The sequence below is a fragment of the Lynx rufus genome, unplaced genomic scaffold (genome assembly GCF_022079265.1).
Source record: "Lynx rufus isolate CCGP_SWC_20201006 ecotype Redwood Valley unplaced genomic scaffold, mLynRuf1.p SCAF_7, whole genome shotgun sequence".
Classification (NCBI taxonomy): domain Eukaryota; kingdom Metazoa; phylum Chordata; class Mammalia; order Carnivora; family Felidae; genus Lynx; species Lynx rufus.
In genome coordinates, this window is record NW_025814889.1 from 96092333 (window position 1) to 96105032 (window position 12700).

General features: G+C 33.4%; 1 protein-coding gene across 1 annotated transcript in view; it reads right to left on the minus strand.

The window, feature by feature from the left end:
* ZFC3H1 (zinc finger C3H1-type containing) overlaps window positions 1–12700 on the minus strand; it is a 54331-nt gene that overhangs the window by 13779 nt on the left and 27852 nt on the right. Inside the window, exons 12-23 of the mRNA XM_047067384.1 lie at window positions 12293–12442; window positions 9173–9347; window positions 8786–8917; window positions 7887–8429; window positions 7692–7801; window positions 6516–6647; window positions 6290–6411; window positions 5223–5324; window positions 4825–4944; window positions 3469–3652; window positions 1711–1897; window positions 53–241 (exon numbers count right to left, since the gene is read on the minus strand). Of these exons, the coding sequence (XP_046923340.1) occupies window positions 53–241; window positions 1711–1897; window positions 3469–3652; window positions 4825–4944; window positions 5223–5324; window positions 6290–6411; window positions 6516–6647; window positions 7692–7801; window positions 7887–8429; window positions 8786–8917; window positions 9173–9347; window positions 12293–12442 (2146 nt within the window). The remainder of the gene's footprint in view (window positions 1–52; window positions 242–1710; window positions 1898–3468; window positions 3653–4824; window positions 4945–5222; window positions 5325–6289; window positions 6412–6515; window positions 6648–7691; window positions 7802–7886; window positions 8430–8785; window positions 8918–9172; window positions 9348–12292; window positions 12443–12700) is intronic.

Consider the following 12700-nt stretch of genomic DNA (forward strand, 5'->3'; position numbering starts at 1 on the left):
CCTTTAAAAAATTCTCTATAAAATGTAATTAAATGCTATGATAAATGTTTACCTGTAAAACTGCAAGTGCACTCTGGCACCTTCCAGTAAATATGTGCAGCTGAACTCTAAACAAGAGAGCCTCTAAGAGCTGAAAGGACAGAATATCTGATGCTTCCCGCTTGGCTGCTCCCATCAGAAACTCCACCATTCTTTCACATACATAATCCTTTTCTTCAAAGGTGCTTTCTAGGTGCAGAAACTGCCCAAAGGGGTTTCATATAATTAATCCTGCTTCATAAAAATAAACTGTAAAGCTACAGATTTTCCACAGTTCATTAAATATCATATTAAATCTTCAATTTCTGCAAAAAGGATAATTATAAATACGTGTAAACCCATCTTTCTGGGGCACCTGTCTGGCTCAGTCAGTACAGCAGGCAACGGGTGATCTCGGGGTTTTGAGTTCAAGCCCCATGTTAGGCACAGAGCTTACTTAAAAACAAAAACAAAAACAAAAACAAAAACAAAACCATCTTCCAGTACCATATCCTAGACTTCCCATTCTACAAGTTGGAGTATAGAACCAAATGAAAACTAAAATAATACAGATGTACTTAGAATTACCACTGAAGCAAATTCATCTTTCCCTTCCTTGAATCAACAAAATAATGGCAGCAAGACCATGACAAATTTACGAAATTTCAGGTTGCTGGTCAAGTACTATTTACATTGCTCAGGTATGAGCACAAATTTTGTACATAAATATTGTACACAAATTCTGAGAACAGCATTCATATTAGATATATGTAGCAAAATAATTAAAAAGCCCTAAGAAATTAAAAGACCCCTTAAAGACCAAACAACTTTAAGGAAAAACTTCACACCCTATAAAATCTTATGGCGATCAATAGCATTAACTTTGGCACAAGCTCCAGGTCAAAAATCAAGCATCTTTCACTGTCCAAACCTATCTGGTACCTGAGTTAGGAGAGAGTGGCAAGTTCATTCATTAAGGGATAGCATGTTATCCAAATCTCTCTGTTCTGAATTTCAGTTAGCAAATAAATGATAGATCTCACGGTAATAGATTTATCTAAAAGTTTAGCTAAAACTTATGGTTGCTGAGTTCAGCTGATAAAAGTTCAGATATTAATAAATATTCATTCTACAAGTGGATTAATTATAATTTTAAGTTTAAGCATGGGTAGGAAACATCCCATTGTCTCAGAGAATAAAGGACTCATTTTTTCACCAAATCTCTGTATCATGGTAAAGTTCAGTATTAGTATGAATTTACAGATTAAGATTATTTCCTTAAGTAATGAGGATAGATAATAAAAAGACCAAAATGTTTCCTGACATTCATAAAAATGTTACATGAACACAGTAAATTAAAAAAATATTTTTTCAGGTGCTTTACAAAAAAATTCACGTTGCCCAAACCAAAACTGCCAATGAATAGGTAAGTGTAAAATGTTTTAAACCGTTTATGTTTTTTCCTTACCAATAAAGTTAACAAGAAAATTTACCCCTTCACTACATATTATCTTCTTATTTTAAATTTAGTCCTGACCCATGAGTGGTTTTGAAGTTATAGGACACTGAAAAGTCATTATATCTACCTGCAGATAAAGCATATGACTTTATTAAGCTATGCATCAATATTTAAAATGATCCAAAGAATTATAATAACACCTACACATACACTATGCTATCTATTCTACTCACAGTCCAAAAACTTTGATAGTCAGGAGCATATTCAACAGCTGTTTCACACATTTCCTGCACTTCTTCCTTGGTTCCTCTTTTTGAGAACAATCTGAGGTAATGGCACCAAATTTCTGGATTGTCTTTGTTGTTTTCCAAAGCTCGAGCCAGAACATTTAAAGCAGAATCTAAGGACTCTGAACATAGCCTACATAAAAGAAAAAAACCAGGAACATCTTTTTTAAAAAATACTTCAAGATACTCTTAAATCAGGCTGATCTAATGAGTCAACTTTAAAGTTTCATTTAAAAAGAAAATTTTTTTTTAATGTCTATTTATTTTTGAGAGAGAGTGAGGCAACACGAGCAGGGGAGGGGCAGAGAGAAAGGAAGACACAGAATCCAAAGCAGGCTCCAAACTCCACACTGTCAGCACAGAGCCCAATGCGGGGCTCAAACCCACAAACTATGAGATCATGACTTGACCTAAGTCGGATACTTAACCAACGGAGCCACCCAGGTGCCCCTAAAGTTCCATTTTCTATTGGAACCTACCAAGAAGCTAGAAAGACCTATGACAAAGGGAGGTAGATTAGGATTTTAAATCACATCAGTCAAAAAAAAAAGGTCCTGATTTCCCACAGACCTAACAATTCCTTTTTAAGTGGATGTTCAATGAGCATTTACCAAAAAAAAAAAAAAAAAAAAACCAAACAAACAAAAAACCCCACTGTTATAAAACCCTTAGATTATCAACTTCAAATGTACTTTATGTCTATATTTAGCAATACCTTTTATGAGTTACTCTGGTCTGGGAATGGGAAAAGTTAAACAATTCCCCCTCAAGGCCAGCTACTGCCAGCACAAAATATCAAAGCTTTCAATGTAACAGTTCTTTTCAACGGTCAAGGGCTTGCTATCTCTTGAAGAAGATAACTGTCTCATGATCCTATTCATAAAATAATGTACAGTTCTTTTGGCCTTCACTCAGTAAATGAGTCAGAAAAGAAAACACTATAACTTACCCCAGTAACATGGAAATGACACACAAGGCAAGTTAAACAAGCACCATATTCAGGTATGTGTGATATATTAGCATCCCTCAGTGCTGCCTTACTAACAAAGCTTTTATACCAAGTTTTCTGACATTCAAAATAGCTTTCAAAAACTGAATTATAAATTTTCAAGTATAGTAATAAAAGACTATTCCTGATAATAAAAGATTACTCCTATTAATAGTATCAAAAAGTTGGAGTTAGAAAACGCAACAGGTTTATGAGAAAAATTATTATTTACCTTATTTGAATACATGTAACACCACCCACAGAAAAAAAGCCAATTCATCAGAATTTAGATATTCCTAGACAAGCTTTAAATCTCTAAATTAAAAACTAACATAAAACTTAATTTGTTCCATTGTGATTTTACCATAATTTTAAGAGACTATCACTACGTGCCTAACTTTAAAACAAAACAAAACAATAATCCTTGCACCACTCAGAATATACTGTTTTAACTAATCCTGCTTTGAAATAAGAGCCTACTGGAGTTAAAAACTGTGGCTAATTTATTACCCACACACTAAGCCACACACACAACTCAAGATCTAACCTTAAACTTTTTCTAACAGCTTTTAAACAATACACTGCTTCTGGTTTTGTCAAAAAACAAAGACCTCATTGATTCCATGATGTAAATGTGATTACCACAGATAAAATACACTTCAAACATAAAAATATAAATGTGCAACAGTTGACACAAAGATCAGAAGTGGACCTACCCCTCATTCTGATTCAAATACTTGTATGCAAGCTTGAGCCAAAGCTGTACATGAGATGGATTTTCAAGCACACTTGCTTCTAAATTAGCAATGTCATCAGTCTCATTTGTAAAGTATCTGACATCATCTGGAGTGACAACTGTATCCAAAGCTGGAACATTTATTCGGTTCTCTGGCTGGAAGGCTGGAAAGAAAAGTATCATTAGCTTCACACTTTCTTTTATCCACAGACGAAGAGAAAACAATTGGCCTCAACTTTAAAATAATCTAAAAATCTAAATATTCGAAATATATGCAGTAGCTCATAGCTTTAAGATAGAATGGTCATATACTAGGACCCTTCTAAAAGTGAAAGGGATGTTATTAAAAACTATACCAGAATAACAGGTACAAACTAGGATTCTGCTGGACAAACCAGAAGTATGGTCTCCCTACTTGAAGGGTAAGTGGCATCACCTGATAATTCACATTTACTAAATTAGAAAAGAAAAAAAAAGTTATAATTTATGAAGATAAAATTATCCCACTACATTTAGAGAAAAAGTATTAATGTAAATAAGCACATGAAAGCATATATCCATTAGATATCTGCTAATCCAAAAATAGTAAACAGATTATGCAAACTTTATTTTTATTTATTTATTTTTTTAACTTTTATTTATTTTTGAGAGAAAGAAAGAGACAGAACATGAACATAGGAGGGGCAGAGAGAGGAGAAGGAGACACAGAATCTGAAGCAGGCTGCAGGCTCTGAGCAAGCTGTCAGCACAGAGCCTGATGCGGGGCTTGAACCCACAAACTGTGAGATCATGACCTGAGCCGAGGTCGGATGCTCAACTGACTGAGCCACCCAGGCGCCCCAAATTACAAACTTTAAAAAAATTAGTAAATAAAGCAGAGTTAAGATAACATAAGATATACTTGACAATACACTACTCATTCATATTTACCTTGTTTGTTCGTTTATTTGTTCTGGAAGCCTACTGCATGTCAACAAGCAGACTCAAAGACAAAAAAAATTCTACCCTTACCCTCAAGGACACCCAGGCAGTAGTTCTCAAGTGGGAGCAGCACTGCTTGCCTCTCCCTTGCTCAAGTAGGTTGAAACCATCACATTTACTAAAGAGTGATCCCTGTATTTACTGGGCAGGGGTCATGAATACAAGGGGCAATCCTACACAATGAAGAACTACATGCATTAAAGGCCAAATGGTATCACTGTTTTAAAAAAAATAGAAAAAAACAAAAAACAAAAAACAAAAAACTAAGCCCGTAGCTACACCAAAAAATTAGTAAAGCGTTAGACAAAGATGAACACCACAATTTAATGATTCAGGATCTTAAATTACTTCTTACCATACTTAATTGGTCCTGTAGACTGTTCCTCATCACTACTGAAGCTATTCTCTGAAATAGGTTTTCTCCAAAATTTTGGCTTCCATTTTCTTTTATCTTTGTAGGTTGTAAATGGAGGTGCTAAAGTAGACAGATTTCTTAGTTTTTAAAGCTATCCACACAATACTCAAAAAAAGCTAAATTTATTCTGTTAGTCAGAAATGACACACACATATATATATTTTCTGCCCAATAGGAAGAAACATTTATTCTACTCTGTAAGCATGTTATATATATTATATAAATATAAATATATGTGTATTTTTTTAGAACATAGTGCCAAAAAATTTGCTATCATAAAGAAACTCTAAGGTCCTTTTGTGGGTATGTGTGTGTGAGACAGAGAGAGAGATACTCACTATGGCCTTTACTTTCATTGATATTGCTAACAAGGAGCACAGCCATCTGGTCCATGGACATTCGATCTTTATTTACTCCAAAAAGTTTTTCAACGTATTTTTCTGAAATTAGAAGAATGCTGTCTTCATAAAAAGCATAAAACCATGGATTACAGAGACAAGGCTAATTAAAGAGTATAAAGTGAAGAGTAATCTAAAAATTAAAAGAAAGTATATGTTATTAGTCAAAAACATATATGCCTCCCAGAGGGCAAGGACTCCACTACCTTAATTACTATGGCAAATCCTACCACATCATGCACCCAATTTGGACTTAAAAAAAAAAAAAAAGTATTTCCTGAAACAAACTAAACAAGTAAGTAAAAATTAAAGTGCCAAATTGAGAATGATCACACAGATTCAGTGACTTTACAATCACTCTGGGTTGTGATTAATACTAAATTTAATAAACACCAATTCCTTTATTTCCAGAAAACTTGTACTTTAAGGTTTAAAATTTGGCAATAAATCTGGAGAAAATCTTAACAGTATTTACTCACAATGTGTGACAGTAATCTACACTTTCTATAGTATCAGAGTGTATAAAGTCCTTTTTATTTCTTTGTAAAATATGAAACCACATTCATCTTAATTTCCATCCCTTCTCTATTTTTTAGAATAAAAATAGGAGTCTTTTAAAATCATTAATAAAACTGCTAAACGAGTATGTTAATATATTCTTCTAAATAAACTGAACTATTTATTTAGATGAGCTCTTTCCAAAGAACTTTCCACAACAATGGAAATGTCTTATATCTACACTATCCTATTGGTAAGCACTTACGGCTGAGATCAAAAGCAACTATGAAGCACTTGAAATGTGGCTAGTGCAACTAAGGAAGAAATTTTAATTAACTTATATTTGAATAGCAACATGTGGCTAGGGACTACTATATAAAAGCAAATCTGGATAAAATGCCACAGATGAATGTACTGAATTATTACAACTACTTAAAGATGCCAATAAGTAAACATACAATTTTTAATTGCCTAAATTCAAGTTTTCACAACAAGAGGTCTTTAAGTACCTGCTGCAGCAGCAATTTCTTCATCAGTGCTTGTCTCTGAACAACCAATCAAAGACAGATTATATGACAGAATGTCCTGGAATAGCTGTTTTCGGCTAAGCGTATAGTCTTGTGTATGCTGCCTAAAATAAAATAACAACACAGAAAAGAGAATTATGTACATATCAAAGCTAAATAACCAAGACCCTTTTAAATTATAAAATATTCACAAATAAAAACTACTCACCACTGACAATCATCATCATTACATGTTCCTGTTAAATCAAAACGGCAGAAACACTGATCGGGTTCAATCATATTACTGTATGATACTGAGCTTAAGGGAAGTTTTTCCTTGGTTCGATAGTATGGACTAAATCTAAGGAGGAGAAAGGTAGACAGGCACATTATACTCCACAAACAATCCCTATAAAATTAAGAAATTTTTCATTTTTCTCCATTAAAATTTCTATGCTTTGAGCTTACTATTTATCTAATAACTTAATACCAAAATGAACTCGAAAAAACCAGAGTATCAACTAACAGAGACAACTACTTTTATACCTAAAACACAAAAGATCTGAGATAGAAAACAACAAAAATCCTTGTATTTAAACCTAGTGTCTTACCATATAATAAAACAGTATATCATATGGGCATTTCTTGTACAATTGGCATTTCTTGTGCAGCCAACAAAATAACCAGGGTTATAACTAGTGTCTGTACTACCCAATAGGTGCTTTACGATTTTATAATTAAATCCTACCCATTTAGTCTCACAAAGTCCAGAAGGCTTTAAAAAAGACATCCACAAAGCTAATCACCTGAGAATGTCTAAATCAATTTTATAAACACTAGCCAGTACATTCCTTAGAGTAATGATAAAATTCTTCTTAAAATTAAAAAATTCTTGTGGCGCCTGGGAGACTTAGTTAAGCGTCAGGTTCTTGATTTCAGCTCAGGTCATGATCTCATGGTTCATGAGATCGAGCCTTGCATTGGGCTCTGTGCTGACACAGGTAACCTGCTTGGGATTCTCTTCTCCCTCTCTGCCCCTCTCCTGCTCGCTCATTCATGCTCTCTCTCTCAAAATAAACATTAAAATTTTTTTTTTAATTCTCATTCGATTCCAGTTATTTTTCCTAAAATCCCTAATAGACAGTAATCCAGAATTCTCCACAATTCCCCAATAGCCAGAAATAAGGATTTGGTAAGAATAAACCCACTATGAGCTAAACTTTACTTCCTAATATGGTTCACATCTGACAACAAGACAATTTTATTTTCCCTAAAAGGACAAGTTCATTTTTCAGTCACCAAAATGCAATTATTTTTTCATTATTGTTAAACATCCAAGGTTATACTATCATTAAGATCAAGGAACAGTCCTGAAATTCAAGTTTATTGAATCTTTCTTTTATACCTGTACGACTTAAAAACTAGAAGAGGACTATGATAGGGTCTAAAAGGACATGGCTTCACTTCTGTTGTTTTACTCTGTGCTGTCACAAAATCCACATCCACAGAAATCTCCTACAAAAGAAAACAATAATTACATAAAGTAAATAAGCCTAGGGTGAATCCCAGATTTTATACGGAATATGAAATGTTCAGTTACCTGACCATGCAAGGCCTTTTCTGCAATGCCTGTGGTGGTTTTTAAAATCAGTTGTTTTAAGCTGTCAGCTTTTGAATATAATTTTTGTAATTCACCAATTTTTAACCCTAGAAAAAGTTCTGGTTTTTCTACCGTATTCTTAGCAGGTTTGTTTATGCATTCTTTGTTAGGTGTATCAGTGTGCTTAAGGTTAGGTTTAGTAAAAGAATTAGACTCTAAGAACGATCTTCTTCGTTCTCTGTTTGAACCAGACAAAATCTCATCATCAACATCATTTTCCTCAGTGTCCAGACTTAATTTATCTTGAGTCAGATCATGAAGTGATGGTTGGGGTAAAGAAAATTCAGGTTCCTCCTCCACAACTGGAGCAATATTTTGTTGTTCCTTTGCTTTAAGGGCCCGGGCTTCTTTTAGTTTCTGAATTTTCAGGGCATACTCATATTCTAGTTTTTGTAATCGTCTTTTTTCCATAGCAATTAGTTCTGCTGAATGCTTTCTTGGACTTGATATTGGAGAATTGTCCAGTCTCATCATTTTGTTTGGCTGGGGGGAAACATAGTATACATATTTTACATCACTATGATTTCATAAACAATTTTTGGTTGGTGTTATCCTACAATACAATGCCAACAATATAAAACTAAATCACTGATGAGAATAAAACAGTTTTATAGAAGTCCCCAACAGTTATGCCAGTTAATCAATAATCTATGAAAAATAAAACAAAAAGATGAAATAACTAAGAAATTAAGTTTCCAAAAATATGGATGTCATTTAAAAACAAAGCTTTAATCTTTCAGAATATGCAGGAAAAAACGTGTTATTTTATATATCTTTTACCCTTAAAAGTATCATAAAACTTTCTCCTTTCCAAAAATAAAATACTCCTACAAACTTACTCCAAGGCGATCTTGTTCCAGTTTACGTTTTCCTATTTCTTTACTAGCCACTGCCTTTGCCCGAGCAAGCTCCTCTCCGTACTTTAGAGTCAAAGCTTTCTTAATTGTAACACGTTGTTGAACTTTGTGAATCTGAAAATATAGGATAATTCTGAAAATGTAAATGTAAATCTTAAAAGAGGACATACCTTCTCCTTAAATACAGCAGTTTTAGAATATTCAACTGAAAATAAAAATATTCCAAAATTATGTCTCAATGGAAGATAATATATTGGTTACACATTTTGATGGCTTTGGTTTATGGTTTTGTTTTATAAAAAAACTTAGCCCATAAAAATGAGTAGGAATGTGAGACTACAATATCTTCATTTAAAAAAAGAACATTACTTGTTCCTGAAGCTTCTTCAAAAACATTCTGTTGACACTGAGAATTTTCTCTGTTGCCTGAAGCTGTTCTGTAAGTTTTGTAATCTTTGTTTCAGCATTTCGAACAGATTCTTTCTTCTTAGCTTCTTGTTGTACTAGATTCTTTAAAACAGACTCATCTTTCATCAAGAGAATCCTAATTGGGAAATAAAATTTTTTTCTCAACTAGTGGATGAATACCATCAGAATAAAAAATTTCCAAAGCAGTAGCTCATTTTAAAAAATATATCAATACAGATGAAAATTTAAAAGGATTAATGTTTTCATATTCACACACATATTCAAATAAACACGATTACATTTAATGAAAGCAACTACAGGTCAATATCACTAAGTTTGAGTAAGGTGAATTACAGCTGAAAAACTATTACTAGTAAATGTGACTGAATCTGACCCTATAGGATTCCTGAAAAATGAGAACTTAAGACAGAAAATTGCTATGTTTGGCTTCATTTATAATGCTCTTAATATATACACAAATAAACATCTAATATAATCAAGCACACTTACAAATCTCTAACCTATTTTATTTAAAGCTAGGCAAGCAAGGGGACAGGAAGTCTAAATTTTTAAACAATATACAGATGTAAAGATTGGAACTGTGAATAAAAACAAAACAAATAAATTAATAAACAAATAAATACAGATTTTAATTTTCTCAACTACTGAATATTATGGTAGACCATAAAATTAAAAAAATGAAAGACCTTGCCCAGGAGATATATTTCTTTTTTTTTTTTTAATTTTTTTTTAACCTTTATTTATTTTTGAGACAGAGACAGCATGAATGGGGGAGGGTCAGAGAGAGGGAGACACAGAATCGGAAACAGGCTCCAGGCTCCGAGCTGTCAGCACAGAGCCCCACGCGGGGCTCGAACTCACGGACCGTGAGATCGTCACCTGAGCCGAAGTTGGCCGCTCAACCAACTGAGCCACCCAGGCGCCCCCCCAGGAGATATATTTCAACAGTCACAACAATTGTCATCTAAAATGAATCACAGAGGGAGAGACTATGTGATAGAATGGGGAGTAGAAATAAAAGAATTTTTTAAAACCTTTTCACTTTCTGGGGCACCTAGGTAGCTCAGTTGGCTAAGCATCCAACTCTTGATTTCAGCTCGGTGATGATCTCATGGTTCATGGGATCAAGCCCCACAGCGGACTCCATGCTGACAGTGTGAAGCCTACTAGAGATTCTCTCTCCCTCTCTCTCCGTCCCTCCCCTGCTCTCTCTCTAATAAACTTTAAATAAATAAATATTAAAACCTTTTCACTTTTTATCGAAGTTAACAAATAGAATCTAAATGAAATTTATTTTAATCTTTTTTAAAACATACACAATACCATTTCTCATTGATAATTTTGGAGATTTACAGTCACCGCAGCATTTCATTTATGAAGAATACTTTTCATATCTCTAATATCAGGGTGTGTCTTAACATTATTATATATCATAGTTTGGCTAGCAGCAGGTTTTCTTTCTTAGTGCACAAAATAATGGCATATTTTAATTGTAATTAAAATATGGTAGTTAGCACAAAGACAAATATTCAAAATACTTAATCTCCAATGTCTTATTCAAAAATAAAGAACAGGGGCAGCTAGCTGGGTGGCTCAGTCAGTTAAGCGTCAACTCTTGGTTTCAGCTTAGGTCGTGAGCTCATGGTCCTGACATTGAGCCCCGCATCTGGTTCTGCGCTGACAGCGTGACAGCATGGAGCCTGCTTGGGATTCTCTCTCCCTGCCCCTTCCCCATGTGTGCTCTCATGTGTGCGCACACTCTCTCTCTCTCACGAAATAAACTTTAAAATAAGTAATAAAAGAAATAAGGAACAGAACATACTTTCGTTTACTTATAAAAATTTACATACTCCCTATTGCCTTAATACCTCTCCTTGAGGGATTTTTGTGTGGTGCCTTGTCAAAACACTCCAAATTACATTCTTTTTTATGATTTAAAAAAATAAAGAGTACCAAGGTGGTTGTAAATTCTACCTTTTCCCCTTCACTAATTAACTATGAGTGGATTAACTTCTGAAGCTTGTTTTAAAAACCATTATTTATACACCGTTAATGACTTTTAACATTAAGAATTAATCCATCCCTGTAATCATTTTTTACTATTAATCTTTGAAGTTTAAGAATCGGTTAGTCAGTCAGTTATTAAAAACAGAATAGGGAAAGTCTAACCATCTTTGCACAGAACCTCCTCTTACATGTGTAAACCTACAGGAGGACTAGCAGAACAAAACTCACAAGTGTTGATGTTAACTAAAGCCATTTTGCTCTTCATCAACTAATGATTTCAAGGTATATGGAGCAAAAAAGATACATAGCCATAATATTTCTATCAAATACACGCTAATGGTCCTCATCAAAGACTATTACAAAACTCTGCAACTATATATGGGGACAGATGTTAACTAAACTTAATGTGGTGATCATTTCATGATATACACCTGAAACTAATATAATATTATATGTCAATTATACCTCAATAAAATAACTTCCCCAAATATGCTAATGAATTAAAATGAATTCTATGACTCATGTCCATCTTATGAAGTTACGCATTTTCAAAATTTTGCAACACTACTCGAACATAGTAATTTCACAAAACACGTAAGTTTAGGATTGTAACTTAATATTCACACACATTTATAGTAACACCGTATTTGACTATGTGTCTTACTGAACAGACTTGGTAATGATTATTTCCAACTGAGCCCACCTTCAACAATATGGTTCTAATGAAGTTATTTCAAAAAGATGTCAAAGTTTTAAGGAAAATTCCAAAACAAGGAGTTTCACAAATGTTTTTAGCAATGAATAAGCCATGTATTTATCTAAAGGGAAAAAAAATCTCCTCTGAAATCTTGATATTTTTATTTAAACATTAATACTATTACTTTATGTAAATGTATTATTCAACAAAATGATAGCTTTCTATGGTTTTGCCAAGTATAAAAGAATCTGTAATTATACAACATAGTTATTATTGACATTAACTGTAAAAATATATCATTCAAATATAGGAACATTTAAATATATGCCAGTACTTAATCAGATAAAGAGGCTCACCTATGTTTTTTAAGTTTCGCTTCTGCATCTGTAACCTGCTTAGTAACCATTGCTATTCTGCCAATCCCATCAATTTCTACATCAGAGTTTGCCGGGGATGATGAACTTGTCTTCAGATGATCTGATTTAATTAAACGCTGCTTCTCTCGACTAAAATAATCAATAGAAGTAGATGAATTACACCAAAAAATAAACTAAAATTACTTATCTTTGATAAAGATGTGTTCTATTTCATAAAATAAAGTAAAAATATTAATCATATTGACTAATAATAACCAAGCTGGCATTCAAAGTTGACAATATACAATAGCCTAGGTAGAGAAATGTCAAATCACAATGTTATACACCTGAGACTAATGTAACATCCTCCCATCAATTACTAAAACTACAACAGGAATCTACTACTGA